We start from the raw sequence: 24,732 nt of genomic DNA on the forward strand, positions 1-24,732 counted from the left end.
TAAGAGAATATGGGTCTAGCTATTCAACTGATTTTTAATTTGCTTAACTGTACCATCATCTTGTCTACTGCAAGCATGAGAAGACTCTTATTAAAGACTATATAAATTCAGTTGTATTTCATCTCTCTTTTTTTTTTTAGATTTTTCAAGGCAATGGGGTTAAGTGGCTTGCCCAAGGCCACACAGATAGGTAATTAATTAAGTGTCTGAGGTCAGATTTGAACCCAGGTACTCCTGACTCCAAGGCCAGTGCTCTATCCACTGAGCCACCTAGCCGCCCCCTTGTATTGCATCTCTTCCATTCTTCTGATGTACTAGCCTATCAAAAAGGAAAATTATATTAGCAAGTGAAATTATTAAAGAATATTGGATGAATTTTAGTGAGTACTGCCTTTCCTTTCTAAATGCTCAGCAATCAAAGCTTTAATAACGCATCCTAGAATTTTGACAAGAATGAAGTGAAGTTCACAGGCCTATATTCTGAAGACTTTTTCCAGGGGCAGCTAGGTTGCCCTGTGGATAGAGCATAGGTCCTGGAATCAGAAGGACCTGAGTTCAAATGTGACCTCAGACACTTAATAATTGCCTAGTTGTGTGATCTTGGGCAAGTCATTTAACCCCATTGTCTTAAATAATTAAAAAAAAAATTTTTAAAGGCTTCAGAGCTTCCTTGAAAATCTGGGCAATTAAGTAGTTCCAGAGCACCACTAGCACCTTCCATTATTTTTTCAGAGATCTGTGATAATGAATTAGCTATCACATATACCAGTTCTTTCGGGCCTCTGGCAATCAACTTGTCTAGATCTGTTAAGTAACTAAGGGTAAATGGCCCTTGATTGCAGTCTTCCACTTTATACTGGGTAGTAACCTCATACTTTCCATTCTGTTCCATCCTTCATAATATAAAAAAAGTTCTCCTTTAAATGTAACAAAAGTTGAATAGATTTTTCTTCTCTCTCTTATCAATAACTATTTCATGTCTAGGCAAGATTTGAACATAGTTCTTCATTTTCCATGTTCATTGATGATTTACTACAATACATTGCTTCTAAGGACTTCTGTAGGAAATCAAGAGATTTCTAGTACAAAGAACCATAAGGGGGAAAAGCTCCTGGTTTGAGATAACACAGACAATGCCTGGTGAGCAGGAGGTTCCATTGCTATTGGAATATTCATGGAAAAGTTCCATAAAAAAAGACTCTTTAGGGGAAGGTAAGAAATGGCAAATGTCTGAAGTAAGATATACAATTATTTTCTTGCTAAAGTAGAAGGAAGCCTGGTTCCTTTTTGGTTCATTACTAGTCCAAAAAAGTATTTTTATAGGTGCTTTTTGTTAGCATGTAGTAGTAGTAGAAATAAATATCCTTGGAGGAGAACCTAAAATGATCCAAATTCTGATTTCCACAGAAATTAGAGACTTTTTGAGTGAAGCATAATTCATGGAGTATAATATAAGATTTGGACCCCTCCCCAGTTGAATTTAAATAAATCTCTTTAAGCCAAGAATTTCAGTTCTGGAAAATAGGCTAAATTTTTTCAGATTTGTTGAGTATTCTTTGGACATAATTTTTTTTTCTTCTGAAATTTAGATTTTGTGATGACTTTGGTCTAGGCAACATGAATTAGATGTGAATCTAATCAAAAGAGTTTTAAAACAAAATGGAATATGGAGCAGAAAGATATCTATGGGTGACAATCAAGCCAGATACCATGTAAGGAGGCATAACATAGGAAGAATAGTAGATAATATCTCTGAAAGATCAGATATAAGAAAGCAACTTGTAATAGTACCAAAATCCCTGAGATATCTACATAGAAAAGCACAAAATATGGTTAACAACAAAGATAAACTAGAAGTTTTAACACAAGGAAATAAATTTGACCTTATTACTGAAATCTGGTGAAATTACTAGAATTTAGATGTTTAAATTGTAATTAAAAGAAAAAAGTGTTTAGCAATCAATAAGCATTTATAAGATGCCTAGCTGGTATCAGATATTGAGGATACAAATGCACCAAATGAAAGTGTTTACAACCTACCTGGAGAGACATGCATAAACACACCCAATGGATATACACAGAATAAATATATGGAGTGAAATATAAGGTAGTTGGGGGAAGGATAGCACTAACAGTTGGAAGGTTCAGGAAAGACTCCATTTAGAAATTAATATTTGAGCATCATCTTGAGAGATGGATGTAAGGTATTGTGGTACACATCTGTAAACTCTACTATTGGGGAGGTTAAAGGTGATGAATATCTTGAGCTTGGAATTACTGAGGAACAGTGTGATAAACTTATCAGGTATCTATGATAAGTCCAGCATCAATATGGTGAGACTTTGGGAATGAAGAATGCAGGAAGGGAGAGGGGGGGACCAGATTATCTAATGTTTAGCCAAGATGAGAAATAAAGTTGGTTGGAGCTCCTAACTTATTGGTGGGATTTGGCCTTTGAATAGCTCTTCAGCAGAACAAAACAAGGAAGGAAGGAAGGAAGGAAGGAAGGAAGGAAGGAAGGAAGGAAGGAAGGAAGGAAGGAAGGAAGGAAGGAAGGAAGGAAGGAAGGGGGAAGGGGAAGAGAAGGTGGAAGAAAGGGGGAGGGAGGGGGCAGGGAGGAAGGAAGGGAGGGAGGGAGGTGAGAAGTTAGAAAAGTAAGAAGAGGAAAAAACTAAGAGGAAAAAGGGAAACTAAAAAGAGGTGGGGTGGGGGGGAGAAGGCAATACATTCAGCATGAGAAAGAGCAGTGTGAAGCCATGGAGACAGAAAACAGTATCATGTTGGGGAAAGAGAGACAGAAATGTCCAGATTATCATAAACTATAGAAGGAGAAGGCTGAAAGGTTGGGATCAGGTTGTTTAAGACTTTAAAAAATCAAACAGAAAAGTTTATATATTGTCCTGTCCTACAGGCAATAAGGAACCACTATAGTTTAGTGAGTAGGGGGAATAACATAATTAGATTTGTATTTAAGGAAAAACACTTTGGCAGCTGAAAAGATGTCCTAGAGTGAATAAAAGACTTGAAGCAGAGTAACCAATTAGGATATCATTGTATTGATCTACATGAAGTAAAGAGTTAAACTAAAATAGTGGCTATATGAATACAATATATAAAGAGAAGGGGTGAGAGGCAAGAGATATCCCATCATAAAATTTGCAATGGAAGACTGGAAATTCTCCTGAAGAATAAGAATGATGTTATGATTAAGATGATTTTAGGCATCATCTCAAGGATACTCAGAGGATCATGACAGGGTAAATAAAGGAATCATAATTAGGATTCTAAGTCCCCAAAATCTGGGGTAATCAATTCAGGAATGAAATGAAGTCCTTCAGAATAGAGACCCAACAAGAAAAAATTCTAATTAAGGGAGAAAAAACAAAGTTGTCTGAATAGAATGATAAGAGGTCTTCAGGTAATAATCAAATAACTTAAATTTTAACAGGCTATTAATAGAAGATGAAAGCAAGACTAAAGGAAACAAATGCAGAAGTCTGGCATAGTACTTTAAGAACTTTTTCAGAAGTGCTAAAGTCCAGAATGAGCTAAGGCAACACCACCACCACAATTTAACACAACCAACAACATCACAGCTTTACTGGAAAAAAAAGATCAAGGAAGGGATAGGATTATTGCCCTGAGTAATAAATGAGAGTAAGCAGAGATGCTCAATTCTTGTTTCAGTTCTGCTTTCTCTACCAAGGAGCATGAATGCTAGACTGCAAAAATATAGGTAACGGAAAATTAATTACAGACCCTAATTTCACAGCCACTGCTTTTGTGATCTTGAGCAAGTTTCACAACTTTTTTGGGTTTTTCTTTACTTATCTATAAAATGAGGGAGTTTGACTTAATGATTTCTGGGACTCCTTCTAACTCCAAATCTATAGTAGTATCCAAGATGATAGCAGCAGCTAGCATTTATATAGCATGTTAGGAGTTTACAAAGGAATTTTTACAAATATTTAACACCAGTCCAGTGAGATTGGTGCTAGGACTATTCCCATTTTACAAAAGAGGAAATTGAGGTTTTGTAAAGTGAACTACCAAAAGTCAAAAATCAAAGGGAAACAATTGACAAATGGCCAAAGGATATGCAAAGGCAATTTACAGATGAGGAAATCAAAGCAATTCATAGTAATATGAAAAATTGTTCTAAATCACTACTTATTAGAGAAAAACAAATTAAAGCATCTCTGAGGTAACACTTCACACCACTCAGACTGGCCAATATGACCAGAAAGGACAATGATCAATGTTGGTGGAGCTGTGAACTCATCCAACCTTTCTAGAGAACAATTTGGAATTTCGCCCAAAAGACAACAAAAATGTGCATATCCTTTGATCCAGCAATACCACTACTGGGTCTATACCTTGAGGAGATGATGAAAAAGGGTTAAAAACATCACTTATACAAAAATATTCATAGCAGCCCTGTTTGTGGTGGCAAAGAATTGGAAATTAAGTGAATGTCCTTCAATTGGGGAAAGGCTTAACACACTGTGGTATATGTATGTGATAGAACACTATTGTGCTATTAGAAACCAGGAGGGATGGGAATTCAGGGAAGCCTGGAAGGATTTGCATGAATTGATGCTGAGCGAAATGAGCAGAACCAGAACATTATACATCCTAATAGCAACATGGGGGTGATGATCAATCTTAATGGACTTGCTCATTCCATCAGTTCAACAATGAGACACAATTTTGGGGTATCTGCGATGGAGAATACCATCTGTATCCAGAGAAAGAATTATGGAGTTTGAACCAAGAACAAAGACTATTACCATTAATTTAAAAAAAAACCTGCTATCTTATTATGTAATCTTGCTATTTCTTATATTTAATTTTTTTCTTCTTAAGGATATGATTTCTCTCACAACACATTCAATTTAGATCAATGTATAGCATGGAAACAATTAAAGACTAACAGACTGCCTTCTGTGGGAAGGGTGGGGAGGAGGGAAGCAAGATTAAGGGGAAAATTGTAAAATTCAAAATAAATAAAATCTTTTTAAAAATAAAAAAAATCAAAGGGAGAAGGGCAGCTAGGTGGCACAGTAGATAGAGCATTGGCCCTGAAGTCAGAACTGAATTCAAATCTGGCCTCAGACATTTAATGATTACTTGGGCAAGTGACTTAACCCCATTGTCTTACAAAAACAAAAACAAAAAGAATCAAAGAGGATATCAATTGAGAAATGGGTAAATAAATTGCAGTATATAACTATAATTGAGTATTATGGTATTTTACAAAACAATGAAATTGAGAAATAGATCCAGAAAAAATGTAAAAAAACCTTACACAAACTGATGCAAAATGAAGTAAGCAAAGGCAGGAAAACAATATATATGCTGCCATCTATAATACAAATGGGTATAACAACAACAACAACCAAGCAAGTAAAAATAATATTAAAAATTATTAAGAACAATCTTGGCCTCAGAGAAGACATGAGATATGAGAAAACATTTCCCTCTACTCTTGCAGAAATGATGTTTGTCCTTTGCTCTTGAAGAAGACCATGACATCAGGGATGTGATGCCATGACAAACAAGTGAATTGGATTTGAATGAGGGGAGCTGTGCTAAATCACCAGCCTCATTTTCTCCTCCAGAGCCATCTTCTGGGTCCAGTAGTCAGATATGAATCAGGATGACTGGAGATGGCCCTGGATGCAAGGCAGTCATAGTTAAGTGGCTTGTTCAATGTCACACAGAGCTAGTAGGTATCTAAGATCACATTTGAACTCAGATCCTCCTAATTCTAAAGCCATTGCTCTATCCCCTGTGCTACCTTGCTGACTTTTGCAGAGATATGGGCACATAGGTATGGAATATTGCATATAGTATGAGATATTTTCAATGTGTTGATGTATTTTATTGAGTTTTTCCTCTTGTTCTCTTTGTTACTTGGGATGATTCTCTGAGAAGACAGGGGAGTGGAGAGGGCAGGGAGAAAAACAGGGAGAAATCTAGATGATATAAAAATATCAATCAAAATCTATCAATCAAAAATCTATTCCACCCTTCCAGAAAGATTCAGTAGCAAAACTTGAACTCAGAACTCTTTGACACCAACAATCTTTATATAGAGAGCTCTGCTTCTCAAGTACAACCTCAAAGCATGAAATAAGTGATTGATGTCATTGTTGAGCTATTCTCTGAGGTCATTAGAATGTCAGGTTTTTAAAGAGAAATGACTGTATTTTGCCTTTTTTTTGGATCCCCACCTCCCTTAGTACAATATCTAGCAGATAGTAGGTACCTAATTAGTGATTATTGATTAGCCTTTGAATGATTCTGAAGATTAAGAGAGAGGTAATGAAAAAGTAGAGAAGGACAAATACCTCAATTTTTAAAAAAAGAAAATCTAAGAATATGAAAAGTATAAGCAATAAAAATTTGCCTTTCCTCTCCCTTTACATCACCCCCAAATATGGGAATTAAGAAGGAAAAATAAAACCCTTGTTACAAATATGCATAGCTCAAGCAAAAAAAAATTCTATATTAGTTATATCGAAAAAAATTATGCTCTTTATCTGGAGGTAGGTAATTTGTTTCATCATTAGTCTCTGGAATTACAAAGATTAATATTTATATGCTTATTGTTAACCTTAAAGGAATAGTACTTGAAGGGCAAGTGCTTAATATCCTAGCATTCTCAAGAGTGAAAGACAACCTATGACTCTTCCATCACCCTCATCTTTTATGACCAATTGCTCCTATACATTCTACACTCAATGATTTCTCTTCCATGGATCTGCTCCTCTCTATTCTCATAATCATCATTCTATTTCAGGCCCTTAGTGTCAATCACTTAGACTACTGTTATAGCCTCTTGTCTTTTTTTTTTTGGCAAGGAAATGGGATTAATGTGACTTGCCCAAGGTTACACAGCTGGGTAATAATTGTCTGAGGCTGGATTAGAACTCAAGTCCTCCTGACTCCAGGGCCAGTGTTCTATCCATTGTGCCACCTAGCCACCCCTAGCCTCTTGCCTTTGCAAGACATCTTTCATGACACAGAGTCATTTTTCTTAATGAACACACCTCTTCGTGTTATTAGGCTCCTCAAATATCCTTAGGATATAAACTTCAAAACTGTAGTTCTGGACTTGAAAGTTTGATATCGAATCAGTTTGATCTTATCTTTATATACCCATCCAGAATAACTCTGAGATCATTTGAATTTGGCTATTTCTAGCTGTCCTATATGAGTGCTTGTGATCCAGAGAGAAATAATGAAACCAATGGACTTGGGGGAAAGATAATGATCTCAAGGTGACTATATAAACAATGAGCAACATTAAAATCCCCACGTTTTTGCATGAAATATAAGGTGCCTCAAATGATAAGGTAGGCAGGAGTGGGATTCACATAATCATTATTAAGTTTATCTCTGTGTATTCAATCAGAGGAGTATTGATTTTGCCTAATATTTCTGAATTTAATTCTAAGGGAGTATGACAAGAGGCCTGATTTCATTAAAAACCAAGAAGAGGACATTGATGAATTTTTCTCTTTACTATTAATAGTCTGGTTATATTAGAATAAATATAGGTATCCTTTAAATATATATATATATATATATATATATAATACATGGATAAAATATGTGTATATTTTATATTTTATGTATACACACATTTTTGTGTATGTGTGTATATATATATACATAAACATATATATACATATATATGCATATATATATATAAATATATATAATATGTTGAAAGAGAAGCTATAATTCAAAAAGCCATTCCTTGGTTCTATAAGAAAAAGGCTTTCAAATATCATGGTATCCTAGATAGCATTTAAGCCATTTTTTCAATATCTTTGTTAATGGAGAATTAGTATCACATATAATACAAAGTGACAGATCATCAGAAAAATAATTTGTTGGTGTTTGAATGTGCTTTTGTACTTGCATTTTATATTCTAAATGTATATTTTGGAAACCTACAAAATGTTCAAGCAAGAAAAAAAGTAAGAAACTATAATGTCTTGTCTCAGGAGGAGTCTGGACAATGTCTAGTTTTCCTCTCTATCTTTTCATTAACCCCTTTGCTTTTTACTTCATCCTGGAGATGAACAGTATCAATTAGAAGACAAAAAAATCATTTGAAGTTGATTGACTCTTTTTCATTAATACATTTTTTGCATTGGGGCAAAGAGATAATTTGATAATTTAGTTGAAAAGGTTTTTTCAGGCACTGTGAGATCAAGCGAAGTATGTTGAGGCTGTCAGACTAACAATATTATCATCTATTATGCCTTAGTGATTTTAAAAATATTTTTTAAAAAATTGCCACAGCAAAGCCATAATTTATATAGGCAATCTATAGATCATCTATGGCCAATCAAGCTTTGATATAAAGCCACACAAAAACATTTTAAAATTCCATATGTGTTTAGCCAGATATACTGTTGTCACTGGTATAATTCTTTCCATTAAGACTATCCAACTAAATGTATAGTCAGAAAGTGGCTCAGAGAAATAAATGGATTTTTTAAATTGTGGAATTACTTCAGTCATGTCCTACTATGCACAATCTCATTTGGTATTTATGGAAGTGGTTTGCCATTTCCTTCTGCAGATCATTTTGATGAAGCTGAAGCTGAAGATGATGAAATTAAGGCAGAGTTAAGTGACTTGCCTAGGGTCACACAGCTAGTCTCTTGAAGCCAGATATGAAATTGGGAAGATAATTGCTCCTGACTCCAGGTCCAGCATTTTGTCTACTGTACCATCCAATTGCCCTATAAGTGTCTAATCACAACTAATAAGTATCAGAGGTAGTATTTTTGAACTAATATCTCTCTGACTCTAAGTACAAAAATTTCTCCATTACTCTATGTGATCTCTTATAAAAATGTTTATTATTTCCCACTCAATAAATCCCTGCTCTAATTAGAAAGAAAGAAAGAAAGAAAAACAAAATCCTTGTTACAAATACACATAGTCAAGCAAAAAAAAAATCCACATAGGCTTTGTTCAAAACTGTCCAAATCCATTTAAAATATGATAAGTTTTGTTGAATGTGGCTTTTATTTTATTTTATCTCATTTTAAATTGGCAGTATGATTGTACTATAGAAAGAATTATGAATGAGGAAAAGGCCTTTACCAATTTATATCAACACCTGCTCTACAACTTAGCATCACAGATAATAACCTATGGTATGGACAAATTAAATGACTCTTCCAGGGTCACAAAGCCAGTTTGTACTAGAAATATTTAAATCCATGTCTTTCTGAGTTTAAGTCAGGTAGATAGACTCTATCCAATATGCTATGCTGAGATATACCTCAGTTTTTAAAAAGCATAACAAATAACCACCGTCCATAGGGGCAGCTAAGTGGTACCATAGACAATGAACCCTGGGCCTGGAGACAGGAAGACTTGAGAGTTCAGTTCTCAGACACTTGGTAGCAGTGTTGCCTGGGCAAATAACTTAATCCCTATTTGCCTCAGTTTCCTCCTTGTAAAACGAAGGAAATGTCAGTATCTTTGCCAAGATATTCCAGTATCTTTGCCAAGAAAACCCCAAATAAGGTCACAAAGAGTCAGACATGAGTGAAATGATTGGACAACAACCACCATAGGAATTATAAATGTTCAAACTCATGCAAAATGTTACTATATGAGAAGATACATACTATAAAATATACCCGATATAGAGACAAAATATAAAAACATTATGCAAGAACTCTAAACTAAACACAGAGGCACTCCCACCCCTCCTGACAACTCCCACAGACTCTCATTCACCAACCAAACCCGACAAGGCTTTCACTATGATTCCCTTAGGCATAGTTCATATTCATATGTATTTGTTTGCCTGTCTGCCAGTGTGTAATGTCTGTTTACTGCTAGAGTCCTAACTTGAAAAGCTGTGGCAGATAGCAGATGTAGCAATTAATAACCTGTCAAGGCTGATGGATAGGATTAAAAAAATGTTCTCACATGTCTCCTTGTGTTTTTCTTCCCCATTTAGGGGCCCTAGGGGTCATCAGAAACACACTGCTTCCCTGGAGAGCTACGGAGCTGTCTCATTAGTGTCTGCCTTTTGTGACACTATCATGCAGCCTTTGAGATGTTAACTCACCTGTTCTTCCCCAAGAATTCTGAAGTGATGGAGCTCTTTAATCAAGGAGTCTGGACAGCCAGCTGTTGAAAAGAAGAATAGATCTTAAAAATCCTGGACAATGTTTTAGAGGTAATAAGAGTATGTGTATTATCATAACCAGGAGAGTCATAGATCTGGGAGAGGCATCTTTTTCAATCCCCCATTTTAGAGATGAGAAAACCGAAGTCTAGAGAGGTCAAGTCACTTGCCCAAAGTCACAATGGAAGCTAATGAAAAGGAAATGATTTGAAATAGTTCTTCTGAATCCAAATTCAGTGTTTACTCCCATTGTACTGATGGTCAGTCCTCTTGTTCTTTGAACATACACATGGGCAGACATGCACATATGAAAATAAATATTTTTTATTTAGGTAGCCTTTCACAGCTCACTGTGATTCTGTCCATGTTCATTCTCTGGGCCAGCACAGTTTCTGGTTTTTAGGTTGATCCATTCATAGATATAGAGCCCTACACTGATCATATTGGCAGAATTTGAGATTACTGTGGGAACTGGGGAAAATTTGGTGGTCTGAAAGAATGTCATTCACACAGTGCAACTCAATAACTCTCAGAATGCACATCAACAACTTTCAGGACACTGTTCAGCTAAGGGGTGAGTATGTGTGTGTGTGTGTGTGTGTGTACACATGAAATCCTATTCTGCTCAGGGAAGGTGGGAAGAAGTTTCCTAACATTCTGAAGTAACAACTTCTGATTCTGATCACATAATACATTAGATAAATCATTCTCCATTCTCCACACCCTTCCCCTAACCAACTAGTTCCCACTAATTATCATGTTAAGATAAGAACTTGACTCTCCAAAAAATTCTCCAATCAGGTCAGGCAGTGTAGTCCCACATATTTAATATGGGAATCTGGCAACCTAAGGGAAGAAATAATTTCCTTTGCTAATAACAATCAGAAAAGATTAAACTAATCAATATCCAATTAAAAACATCCACTTTTCCATGGTATTTAAAATCATCTCTGTCAGAATTCATCATTGAAAATAAATTAAAACAATGTCAGAATATACTTCAAAATATATTACCAAACATTTAATGGCTATATTTAATAAATTTTGGCCCCCTACCATAGGATGTCAATTCTAAGAGACAGCTCAAAATAGTATCCTCTTCTCCCATGTGCTTAAGACTCTTCAGCAAAGGAATCAAGGTATTGTAATCAAAACAATACCTAATAATTTCTTTTTCTTTTAGGAAAAATGGTTTTAAAACATTCCCTCCATAAATCTGGAATATAAACTGGAATATACTCTCCCATTGATAAATATCATGCCAGTGGAAAGACTTAACAAAAAGTATAATAGTAATAAAGCACATGAACAGAGAACTTGCAGTCCCCCTGTCCAAAAGTACTGTAGTCTTTGATGTTCTTTCAATCCTTGTATGAAGCTCCCTACTAAGATTAGCACCAAGGATAGCTCTTCAACTTCTTTCAACTCTCAACTCAAAATCAGTTCTCCCTCACATTCATTGTTGGTCCTCCTCTTTGCCACCAGTAGTCATATTCCTTGAAACTACTTCCTCATGGGAGTCATTCCTTTTATGTATATGAAGAATATATGCATCTTCTCTTTTAACTGTGTTTTAAACTGATTCATTGTTCAGCTCATAGGGTGCATCCCTTCTTGTCTTTGTAGCCTTAGTTCCAAGTTTTCTACTTTGGAAACCCCACTCTCCTAATTGATGGGTGCCTTATGTAGCATACTACATCTATGCAGGCTCCCACCATTCTTTAATCCCTGGTTATCTTTTTAGTGGCCACCTAGACCTCTACTGGGAAAGTGTGCCAAACTACTTCCTAATGGATCGATTCAATAGTTTTGCAAACCTAATTTCCTATACCTTTCCCTGCTACTTATCTCCTATAGATGCTGTTTCCACTATTAAACATATCTTCAGGGTTGATTTCATTTTTATATGTATCCCTAGCACTTAGCACAATGATTGGCAACTTAGTGATAGCTTAATAAAATGTTTTAAAAAATTCATTCAAATCACTCATCCTTGTAATGCAAGCTAATTTCTAGATTAGAATGGAGAAAAAGCTAAGGACTGAACCTGTGAATTCATCACTATAGGGAATTCCTGGGTGAAAATACTTCCTCTACCAGGAGAGGTCAGGGTGTTCTCCTAATCTTACACTAAAGAGAGTTGCCAAAAGGGAATTGTCTAAGGTGACAAAGTCAATATGTATTAGAGTCTGGGTTCAAACCAGGTTTTCCTGACTTCAAAGCTGTTTTTATTGATAATGTCATGATGTGTTCTCTTCCTTGATTGTGTAGGATTAAGTGAATCTATGAAGATTTATTAAGTAGTGATTAATTACTTATTAATTACTTCTAAATATCAATCTTATGGAGTGAGGCCATGGTTTACATAACCAATTCACTTAATTGTACTGCTTCTGAATTTTAGATAATAGAACCTAAAACAATACATAAGTCTTTGACATTTTCTAGCTAATGTCCAGTTTTTGTTGATGAAGAAATGGAGTCTCAGAATCAAGAACTGAGTTACCAATAGTCACATAGGAAGAAAAGGGTAAGAGACAGCACTTGAAACTATCAGAATGAGAAAAAAATCTAGAATGAATCTAATACAAGGTCTTGCAGGTTTAGTCATGTAATATTAGATTAATGAGTGCCATTAATAAGAGTTGGCTGAATTTTAAGGTGATGATTTGACTTTTTATGGCTGTGGATATTTGGTGATAAAAGATGTAAAGAGGACTAAATATTCAGGTACCAGACTCATTCTTGAAACCTCCTCTCCTTTAGCTATCACTGCCCATCAGGAAGGCTGGGAAGCATAACTTGTTTCAAAGTCCAGAGATACTCTCTTTTTTGTTTTTTAAAATTTACTTTTTTTCATGCACATGTACATGTATATTTCTAAGTTACAAAATTTCTATCCACTCTCCCTTCCCACCCCACTCCCCTCAGTGGCAAAGGTTAGCATTGAATATACAAATTTTTTTATAAAAATTAGTGATTTTTGGTATGAGGAATTAGGATTAAGGGAAAGAGGTACCTAAGATATATTTTTTATAAAGTTTCATCAGATTCTGAAGGGTTTTTTATTTTTATTTTGCTTTGTTTTGTTTTTTTTTTCTTCCTCTGGATGTGAATAACATTGTCCATAGCCAGTCTAATGTGGTTGTCCTAACCTTCTGAACTGCTGAGAGGCAGGGATACTTTCTTTTTTTAATTTATTTTTATTAAAGATATTATTTGAGTTTTACATTTTCCCCCAGAGTTTAGCTCTGGTCTTTTCATCAGAAATTTTTGGAATTCTTCCATTTCATTAAATGCCCATCTTTTTCCCTGGAAGAGAAGGCTCAGCTTTGCAGGAAAGTAGATTCTTGACTGCATTCCAAACTCCCGTGCTCTTCAAAATATCTCGTTCAAGGCCCTTCGATCCCTTAAAGTTGATGCAGCCAGGTCCTGCGTGATCCTTACTGTGACTCCTTGATATTTAAATTGTTTCTTTCTGGCTGCTTGCAGGATTTCCTCTTTTATCTGATAGTTCTGCAGTTTGGCCACAACATTCCTTGGTGTTTTCATTTTAGGATCTTTTTCTGGTGGGGATCGATGTACTCTTTCAATAACTACTTTGCCCGCTGATTCTATGATATCAGGGCAGTTTTCCATCATTAGATCCTGTAATATTAAGTCCAGGCTTTTTTTCCTCTTCAATGTTTTCAGGAAGTCCTATAATTTTCAGGTTGCCCCTCCTGGATCTATTCTCAAAGTCAGTGGTTTTGTTGATGAGGTATTTTACATTTGCTTCTCTTTTTCTATTTTTTGATTTTGTTTAACTGACTCTTGCTGTCTCGTGGAGTCATTAGTTTCTGTAGACTCCATTATTTTTTGGGGGGAGGAATTTTCTTCATTAACCTTTTGCAACTCCTTTTCCAATCAGTCAATTCTACTTTTGAAAGAGCTTTCCATTTGACCAATTGAGGTTTTGAGAGAATTAATTTCTTTTTGCATTTGCTCATTTGAGGATCTGAGAGAATTATTCTCATTTTGTAATTGTCCAATTGATGATCTAAGAGATTTATTCTCCTTTTGTGTTTGTCCAATTGTACTTTCTAAGGTTTTGTTTTCTTGTTGCAAGGTATTAATTGTCTCTCCCAAATTTTTAAACTCCTTCCTTATTTCTTCAAGGAAGTCTTTCTGTGCTGGAGACCAGATTGTATTCTCCTCAGAGGTTCCAGGTCTCTCTGAGTTGGGGTCTTTCCCTTCCAGGAATGTTTCTATGGATCCACCTTTCCGCTGACCCTTCTTCATTATGCTAAGACCTTGAGTTGGGGGGGGCTGGTTCACCTGGGCTTGGGATCTCTAAAGGCTTTACTGAGTGCAGTTTCTCTGGCTGGCCAGTAGGAGGTGCTGGTTGCCCTCTCTGGAGTGTCTGTGACCTTGGTTGGGAGGCCTTCTCCCTTTGCTTGAGGGGAGGAATTGGAGCTATTGAATTCTTTTGCCTTCAATCAATGGTGGGCTTTACCCTGGCCTGAGGTGATTCCTCAGCTGGGCTGGTTCTTCTGCTCACACACCTGGGCCTGAGGCAGAAGTAGTTTGCATTTGTTTGTTAGGGAAGAAGTCTGAGTTGTAATGGGACTCAGACCAGAGGAGCCCAGGGATGGTGTGTGAAGCCTTCCTGCTCCAGAACTCTCCCCCCAGCCCTACTCTCCCCCCAGCCCTGTCCTGGATCTCCCAGTGCCTCTGCTCTCATCCTGGAGGTCCAGCCCCACCTCTGATCCAGCAGGTCCAGCTCTCCAGCCCTCAGACTCCCAGTTCCAATTCAGTTGTTAATCTGGCTGATCCAGGGCTGATTGTCCCTCTGAGCCCAGACTCACCTGCCCAAATTTGGCCAAAGCTGCTGCAGGAGACAAATCCTGAGGTAGATGCTCTTTCTCCTAGCTTTTCTTTCTGGGTTTTTTGGGTCAGATTTCTTTTAAGAGGCTTGTTTCATGTGATAGATGGGGAAGAGATCAGGAGACTTTAGAACTGTGCCTGTCTTCTCTCCGCCATCTTGGCCAGAAGTCCAGAGATACTTTCAATGCAACAAACTGCTTTAGCATCTTTGAGACTACTCTGGACCTCCTCTTGCCCTGTCTTGTTTCTTGTCTTTCTGCTTTCTAGCTCTAGATTTTAACTTTGATTTATGTTTCTCTATTTGCATTCTATTGCCGTTTCCAGACTCTACAGGTGACCTTGCTGTGTACCATGGCCTGGCTATGGTGAATCTGCTTCAATTGGCCCAGGGTCAGTAGATATATCACTTCCCATGGGGAACTCTTCCTTAAACTGACCACCAGTCATTTGTGCCCAAGTTTGTGCAGAGCTGTTATTCTAGATGGGTTCATGCTGTTCATGACAGCCCAATTATTGACAAGATGGAATTGGGATGGGGGTGGGGATCTTTGAGGGGAGGGAATCCTATCTTGTGGTTTTATTAGCTTAAAGAATTTCTTGATTGGAAACTTCCATTACCAAAAGCAACTGATCTAAAATTTGAAGAGTCAGAAATATGCGTGAAGTCTCTAAGAGATTAAGTGACTTTCTCAGGATCTTATATTGCATTAATACATTTATTCTGTGTGTCTATATGTATGTATATGTTTGTGTTATATATATATATAGTATAGTTTATGTGTGTGTGTGTGTGTATATATATATATATATATATATAGAGAGAGAGAGAGAGAGAGAGAGAGAGATTGTGTGTGTGTGTATGTGTTGTGAGAGAGAGAGAAAGAATAAATAAACTGTTAATTAGCATGATGGACAGAGAATTGGAGTTGGAGCCAGGAGGACCTGAATTCAAATATGACTTCAGAAATTTATTTGAATGATTTAGGCAAGTCACTTCACTGTTGAATATAATAGCACCCATGCCTCAGGGTTGTTTTGAGGACAAAATGAGGTAATAGTGGTAAAGTTCTTCAAAAGCCTTAAAGCACTAGCTAAATGTTACTACTTTTTATATTATCATAAATTATCAATCATTACATTATTGATATAAATATCATTATTCTACTTGTTAATTTCTCTGGCTTTTTTTAGTCTCAAAAAAACCAGCCTAATTTTTACAGAATGTCTTTTCCAACTCTTAATTTTAGGGCTGTCTTTGGGTTAATTAATTATTTTATATTTAGCCTATATATAATGGTATTTGAATATATTTGTTTGCAAGCTGTCTCCCCCATTAGATTGTGAGCTCCTTGAGGGTAGGCACTGTCTTTTGCCAAACATAAAAACATTTTAATAAATATTTACTGATTGATTATAATTGTTGTTGCTGTTGTGTTAAAACATATTTCAATATATGTTGTCTTCCCTGATAGAATGATGGATTGTAAGCTCCTGGAGGGCAGGGCTTATTACTTTTTTTTTCTCACATCCCAATGTGATGTTACATTGGCTGGATGGCAATAGTTTGTTTGGACCAGATCTTCTTGACTTCAAGGCTTGTCCTCTTTCCAATGACCAGTCTCAAGGACACTATTATATTAAATAAATATGTATACCAGTCATTAGATCATGAAAATAACAAAGCTTTAAAAAGCCATAACAAACTAATGAAAATACAGAGGTCTAGATCTAGGATGCCTCACTATTGCTAGCAGGGGGTGATGGAAACTATATGAAAATATGTACAATGAATGAAATAAAATAAAGTTCTGACATAAAGATGTCAGAAAAATAATCTTTTGTTTTTTTCCTTATAGTTCCATAAGCACATAGCTGTTGGTGGAGTTAACCCTAAAAAATGAATGCTAAAACAAATCTTTGGATTCTTATCAGATAAGAACTGGGGAAGATTTAATGTTTTGAATACTGCATTATGGCCATTTCATTTTTGTTTTTATAATTTGGAGGCTGGACAGGTGATCTCTGAAGGCTGTGAGGAGACAGCTTGGTTCTAGTAAAGGCACTGGCTTTTCTTGTATTCTAAGACTGGTTATGAACAGCATATAAAAGCTAGAAGAGCATAGTCCTCTGTGATGATATACTCCTGTTATTCATGCTTTTACTGAGGTCATAGAGTTTTGTGTTGGGAAAGGAAGGAATATTAGACAGGTGGGACATCACAGTGACCAAAAAGGACAACAGTGGAGAGTCTATTACCTCAATTAAAGTCAATAAAGATTCTTTTTTTTTTGTTATTGAATTGTGTCTGACTATTCATGACCCTATTTGGGTTTTTGGGGGCAAAGGTACTGGAGCAGCTTGCCATTCCTTCTCATTTTAGAGATGAGAAAATTGAGACAAACAAGATAAATGACCGCCCAGGGTCACAAAGCTGGTAAATGTCTAAGGTCGCATTTAAACTCATAAAGATGAGTTTTCCTGGTTCCGAACTGGCACATTCATTTAACACCTACTATCTGTTCTGTTTGTCAGACAGAGATAGTGAGGTAGTACAGTTGATAGAGTGTTAGGTCTGGAGTCAGGAAGATGAGTTCAAATCCTTCCTTAGACATTTTCTAGTTGTGAGACCCTGGGCAAGTCACTTAGCCTCTGTTTGCCTTAATCCATTGGAGAAGGAAATGGAAAGCCATTTCAATATCTTTGCCAAGAAAATTCCATGGACAGAATTGGCATGATACAGTCCATGGGATAATGAAAAATTGGACATGACTGAATGATTGAAAAACAACAACAATTTGTTAGGAACTGTGCTAAACAAAAGGGATACTATGATAAGAAAAAGAAATAAAGTCCCTGATCTGAAGTAGTTTACTATCTAACGGGAGTATTTGACTCTGGAGGAAGTTTTTGTTCTTAGCAATAACTAAGTACTGTAAAACTATCTCATTTAATCCTCCCAACAACCCTGGAAGGCAAGAACTACTGCCATCCCCATTTTAGAACTGAAGTTACTTGAGGTTAACACAGCTAGTTAAGTATCTGAGGTTAGATTTCATTTCAGGTCATCCTTATTCCAGGACCACATTGTCTATTCGGTGCCATCTATGATGTCTGTATGGTCTATAGTTTGTCAGTTACTGGAGGAAAGTCTCAGGTAATGAGATAGAGTGAGTATAGATTAGAAAGATCAGATAGATAGATAGATAGATAGATAGATAGATAGATAGACAGACAGATAAAAGAAAAAGAAAGAGAAGGAAAGAAAGAAGGAAGGAAGGAAAAAATAGAAGGTAAGAAAGATGGAAAGAAAGAAGGAAAAAAGGAAAGAAACAGATTAAAAATAGACAGATAAATACACAAAAGACAGGCTGTTAGAAAGATAGCTAGCTATATGCATCATAAAATTGTTATGCAATTATCATGTGCCAGGAATGATGTAAGCTCTGATAAAACAAATAATACAAGCAAAAAGAGAAAGGGAGTCTTTACCCTTATAAAATATACATTCTAATGGGGGAAGACAACAACTTTAAAAGAATAAATAACTAAAGATGGTGACACAATTGTTCCTTACTATTCTCCAAGTTTCACATATTTACAGAAATATGCCTTGAACTTGTTATATCACCTAAAATTCTGACATTTGAAGCAACCCAGAAATTTAAAGCATGAAATTGCAGAAAAGTGCCAGCTTTCCTGAGCCCACTGTCATCTCCATCAATTAAGAAGAGTAGTTAACATAGCCCCAAGAGTTCCATGAGAAACGGCATTTAAATATCCCTGGTTTCTAGGATAGCAGGATATTTATATAGGTGCATAATGTTCTCCAAGCAACAGTGAACTCTTAGACTGTATATGTCTTCAGAATGTTTTATATCCCCATCACCAAGACAGCACCTGGTACACAGTCAGTGATTAATGATTGCTTGAGTGGAAAACTGTAGAAAGGGTCAAACTTCAAATGTTTTGTTTGAATGATTTTAGAAGGAAAAGGGAATACTTGAACTCTGGAGAGTTAACCTTTGTGGCTGACTGCAATTTTATTAGCAAGAATAAGAAAAACAAGAAACAGAAAACTAGTGCTTCAGACTTCACATGAAAGGATCTTGCTAGAATAAAGCTAAAAAGAATGTCACAGATCTCAAAGAAAACAAACATCTTTAATAGAAAGACTAGGTAATTATCTGAAACACCTGGTGAGTGCAATGGAGGAAGATTAAAAACAATATGAGAAAGGGAAAACAGAGAATAGTGAAAAGGGAGCAGTTGTAAATTGTCAAGAGATTCAAGAACACAAGCTTGGAGGGAAGTATCTGCCTAATACTGGGCAGTTGAAAATCAAAGTCAGGAAACTAGAGTTTAACAAAAAATGTTTCTTAAAGATGTACTAATCAAATAGAAAAGAAGAGAAAATAGGCTTGTGTTCAGAATGTGGACAGCAGGAGAAGGAAGAGGGAAAAATAGGATGAGCAGGAGCAGGAAAATGAAATGAAGATAGAAAGAGGGGAGGGAAAGTATTTTGGAATTGAAAAGGTTAACATCTACAGGAACCAAGTAAAGGAAGAAAAGAGAAGAATACAAAGCTAATTTGAAAACATCTAAATGTGGGGTAAGTATGGGATGAGTAGAAAATACCCTGGATTTTACTTCCTAAATGACTGGGCATGTTACAGCATCCCTAGGTTTCAGGGTTTGGACAAGATGATTTCAGGATGATCCTTTGTCATTTTAACTCTATGATCCTATGAAGATTCTAAATAATAGAGTCTTGGCTGAGCTTAGTTTTTAATACTGAGAAATTTGACTGACACCTTTAATAATGTCACTTGCAGCTAGTTGTTATTATGAGTAGAGTTCAAATCCTAACTTAGACACTTGTTAACTGTGTGGCCCTGGCCTAGTTACTTAATCTGTCTCAGACTCAGGTTTTCCATCAGCAAAATGAGGATAATAACATATACTTGTACTATATACCTCACAGAATTGTACTAATGAAAACATTTCACAAACCATAAAGCACTATATAAATATGACTTAGCATTGTGATTGGCATAATTGTTAATAGCACCTCTCCCACAGGCTTGTAGTGAATATCAGAGGAGATAATTAATATATTTAAAGTGCTTTGTAAAACTTAAAGCACATTATAAATGTTTGTTATTATTATTATCATTATCATTATTATTATTGTGAGACTTCATAAGCATAGCCCAAAACAACTAAACTAGTAAATCAAACTACATTCCCTCTTCCATCAATGATGGGATGCCATCAAAATAGGTTCCTAAACATTCTCCCAGGAATATCATGATGGGAACCTAGAAATGATAATAATTATGCCAATCACAATGTTAAGTCACATCTAGATGGTTCTTTTTAGGTATATAGTGAAAGAATGAATTACTATCCTCATCTTACAGGTGGAAACACTGAAGCTGAGAGATGAACTAATCTTTTCAGGTACTTCAGACTTGAAGCTGAGGGTACTCTTTCAATTATCACACTGTCTTGCATACTTTTCTTGATCTTTAGCTCTGACATAAAAACAATTTTTGTGAAAAAGGAAGGGAGCAAGCAAGCATTTATTAAAGGCTTACAATAACAGGTACGGTGCTAAATAAGCAGAGCCAATAAGTGAAGGTTGATCTTTGACATTACAAATGACTGATTCTCTTCCTTGCTACCACCTACAGTTCACATGGATTTTTCTACTCCTCTACTCTTGTCCTGACATAAGAGGAAGTGGTTAAAGCATAATTGTTGATTATTGAAAAGATAGATATGATGTAGAAGGTCAAAGAGAAGATATAAAATCTCTGTAATCTGAAGTAATTTGGTTTGCATTTTTATAAAAAGCAGCCAGCTGTGTTAAGGTTATTTAGTAATGCTATAAATGAAATGGCTTGGTGTGGAAACTAGCAAGTCACAATGTTATTTGAACCAGAGAAACATGTTTTTCATTGATAGGTCCAGAGCACATTAGAACTAGGAAAAAAACTGAATCCAACCATTTTACAGGTGAGGAAACTCAGGCAGAAAATATAGAGCTTCTACTGTGAGCTGGGAAGGGACAAAATAAGCCCCCAACAGGGGCCACTGTCAAATGTTGAAATAAAATACAATAATTGGTAATTTCATAGACCCAAGGATGAGGCATGCTCTCTATGACTTTCATCCTCTTACCATTATGGCTGCTGTCTCACATAGTAAAGTCCTTTATAGAGAATGCCTTTGTTTAAAAGATAAGTAGCTGGAGAAGTAATTGCCAGATGAGCTACAGTATTAAGAAATAAAGGTCAAATGCTGAGTCACTGAAGCTGGCACATGAAGAAAGTCATTAATTTGTTGACCTCATCTGATGATTTACCAAGTAAGAAAACTGTGACTTCCTCCGATGGAGAGGGCACCACTCCGGAGGCAGTTGTGATTAATGTGGTGGTGATGAATGGAACTGCCTTTTCTAGCTCCATCAGGATTAGCAGGTCAAAATAAGCCATTTGCCATGCAGAGAGGGAATGCAAAGCTCTGAACCACAGGAAAATTGTTCAAGTAAATGGAACAGTGCTTTTAAAATGACATGCTAGTAGGCATCTTATTTAGTTAATTGAAAAAAGTCCAATTTTAAATTCCTTTTTAAAATTGTGTCAAGTAATATTAAGTATCTACTGTGTGCTAATTTCTTCTATTGAGTTTGTACACATTATTTCTTCTATAATATATGCACATATATATACACCAGTGCTACTAACATGCAAATATATATACATATACATTTAGAGTAGATGATTTAAGACCAACAGAAGATTATATCTTATTTAAAACTATACAGTAATAAATGTAATAATAAATAGAAAGACATGTGATGATTTAGTCTAGGTGAAACCTCACTAGCTGCCTAGGAAATATCTATCTTTCTATCTGTCTGTTTTTCTATCAATCTGTCATCTAGGTTTCTACTCATCCATAGATATTATATCTATATACATCCATCAACAAGCATTTAAGTACTTACAATGTGAAAAGTATGTGTATGTTTGTGTGTGTATGTACAGTAAATGAGAGCTTTATGTTTTTATGTTACTGTCTGTACCTCAAGGCTATCACAAATAAGGGTAACTTTTCAGTCATATAGACATTATATATGTAGATTACATATATACATATAAGGCACTATATACTATATGCACAGAAGTTTGGAATGAGGGAAAAGTTTGGGGTAAAATATCATGAGTTCAGCTTTAATCTTAAGTTGAGTTTAATATGTCTGTTAGACATCCATTTTGAGATGTCTAATAGAGATGCAAGACTGGAAGTCAACAAAGTAGTTAGGACTGGATAAGTTTATTTGAGAATCATCAGCATAGAGATGATAATTGAATCCACTTAAAAGAATGACATGAAACCAAGAGAAACAGAGGAAGAAGAGAAGACGGTTCAGGACAAAGCATCATAGAATGCCCATACTAATCAGAGATGATCCAGATGAAGATCTATCAATGAGACTGCCAAAGGGTATAGGGAGGAGACCCAGAAGAGGGTAGCGTCTCCAAAATGGAGAAAGAATTAGGCTTCAGAGTAGATGAAGAAATTGAAGCTTGAGAAAAGATCATTAGACTTAGCAATTAAGAATTAAAATGATAAGTCTTGGAAAGAACAGCTTCAGTTTGTTGAAGTTGGAAATCAGAATGTAGAAAAGAGTGAGAGAAGTGGAGGCAGCTATTTTATATGAGAGAGAGAGAGTGACTTTGGAGAGACTGGAGAGAGAAGAAACAGAATTTGAGAGAGAAGAGGGGAAACAAGCAACTGTCAAACCTTGGAAAGGCTAATGAAGACTCCAAAACTCAAGGCATGGATAACAAAGTGCCTATAGATGTTGCTAGGAGTGAACTTCCTTGTTGACATGGTTATCATCTCAGTTGAGCTGAGATTTTAAATTTCTCTTTAATTGAAGAAACCATTTATTTGTGGGCATTGTAGTGTTTATCCTCATCTAAATAACTTCTCTGATTTGTTGTGTTGCTTAATTTTTACCCCCCTAGCTTAGTATACTAATCAAAGTTTGCTTGGTGGAAGGCAGATAAAATGGTCATGACTAATCTATTATCTTACAATGTTAGTATTGTGTGTAATGGAGGAAGCTGCCAGAGAGACAATTTTTATTAAGATGTTAATCCTAGTATGGAAATGATAGACTATGCAAACATATGATCAAAGTTGAAGGAATTAGTCTAATCTATATGAACATTGTATTTACCTATTTACATTTATGTTGCTTCTTCTCAACCATTAAAATATAAGCTCCTTGAGGGTAAGGACTGTTCTTATTTATATGCTCAAATCAAAAGTAATAGTGGCTCATTTGCAGTAAATACTTAATAAATAATAAAATCAATCTACCGATTGATTCAAATGTTAAACATTTTTATTAGACATACCTGAAGAAAATTAAATAATGGTACCCAACTTTCTTATCTGACTTGGGGAATCAACTTAATTCCTTACCTGCTAAAATTTCATTTTATCTGGAAAAAATCCTTGAAAGGTGCATTTTTCCTTGAACATTTTGCAGTGTATGTTACTGACAACACAGAAAAACATTCAAATTATAATGGCTTTATGAGCCCAGACTCGTTTCACTTAGTGACCCATAAGCAAAACTCTATTTTACCATAGCAACCAATCCTAAGGATCCCAGAAAATTGGCTGTTTAATATTTTAACATGTTTAATTTTTAAGTGCAAAATATTATAGCTACAGTATTTCACAACTATACATGGAAGAAGCATTTTAAAAAAAAAACTCTTTTTTTTCATTTTCACATTTACAAAGTCAGTTTTCAATAGAGTAGCTGTTCATTTTTGTATAAGATATATTTGGCTGATTCAGGTTTTTGGACCATGATAACCATTCATTACTGAACAACTGACTGGCTTATTGAACTGTCAAGTTGATTCATCTCAAAGAGTCACAATAACCTGTTGACTAAGCACCCTACTTATTTTTGTTTGAAAACTGTTAACTAGAAATTTTTGTGTTAGAGCAAAGTTCTCAATGGTAACATAGAAAGCAGTCCTTGAAAGGACAACAGCTAGAAGAAAGGGAAATGGGAAGGGAACAAAAGAAAGAATATACCCTGCCCTTGGTCCAGCAGTCTCAGAATGGAATCTCTAATAAAAGAAGGTAATTATAGAAGATAGTTTGTCCAACTAGGATGTGGTATTTCCTGGACATCCCCAGAATAGTGTGGGAGAGACTATATGAAGATAGCAAAATTGCAAAAGGGTAGGACATGGGTATGAACACTACAACAGTAGCACCAGGACATTATCGCAAAGAGACAAAGGAAATAGAAAGTAGTTCTTGCAAACTTTTGGGAAAATAGTGATAGGTAGAAAGTGGTAGGCTCACCAGAGGACTAAGAGGGAAAGGTGAGATATCTGAATGATTAGAGGAATCTTCATGTTTCACTAGGGATTGGAGAGGAGGAAGTTTTGCAATACAGTCTTTCCCTTCAAGGAGATCTGGGATTAGAAGGTACTGGTAGTTCTTTATTGAATTTCAACTGTACTTAGGATTTTCTGATAATATTTCAATTCAATAAACATTTACTAAATTCCTACTTTGTGCTAGACATTGTGCTAAGCACTGGGGCTACAAATACAGAAAACAAAGAGCTTACAATCTAATAGAGG

The 24,732-nt window shown here is 35.8% G+C and overlaps 1 protein-coding gene across 4 annotated transcripts in view; it reads right to left on the bottom strand.

Annotated features, from left to right (window-relative positions):
• The window catches only part of PRKN (parkin RBR E3 ubiquitin protein ligase), a 2,033,074-nt gene that overhangs the window by 312,083 nt on the left and 1,696,259 nt on the right, over positions 1-24,732 (bottom strand). For all 4 annotated transcript variants that reach the window (XM_074187997.1, XM_074187995.1, XM_074187996.1 and 1 more), the window contains one exon: positions 10,115-10,176. In XM_074187997.1, the coding sequence (XP_074044098.1) occupies positions 10,115-10,176 (62 nt within the window). The remainder of the gene's footprint in view (positions 1-10,114; positions 10,177-24,732) is intronic.

The sequence above is a fragment of the Macrotis lagotis genome, chromosome 5 (genome assembly GCF_037893015.1).
Source record: "Macrotis lagotis isolate mMagLag1 chromosome 5, bilby.v1.9.chrom.fasta, whole genome shotgun sequence".
Lineage (NCBI taxonomy): Eukaryota > Metazoa > Chordata > Mammalia > Peramelemorphia > Peramelidae > Macrotis > Macrotis lagotis.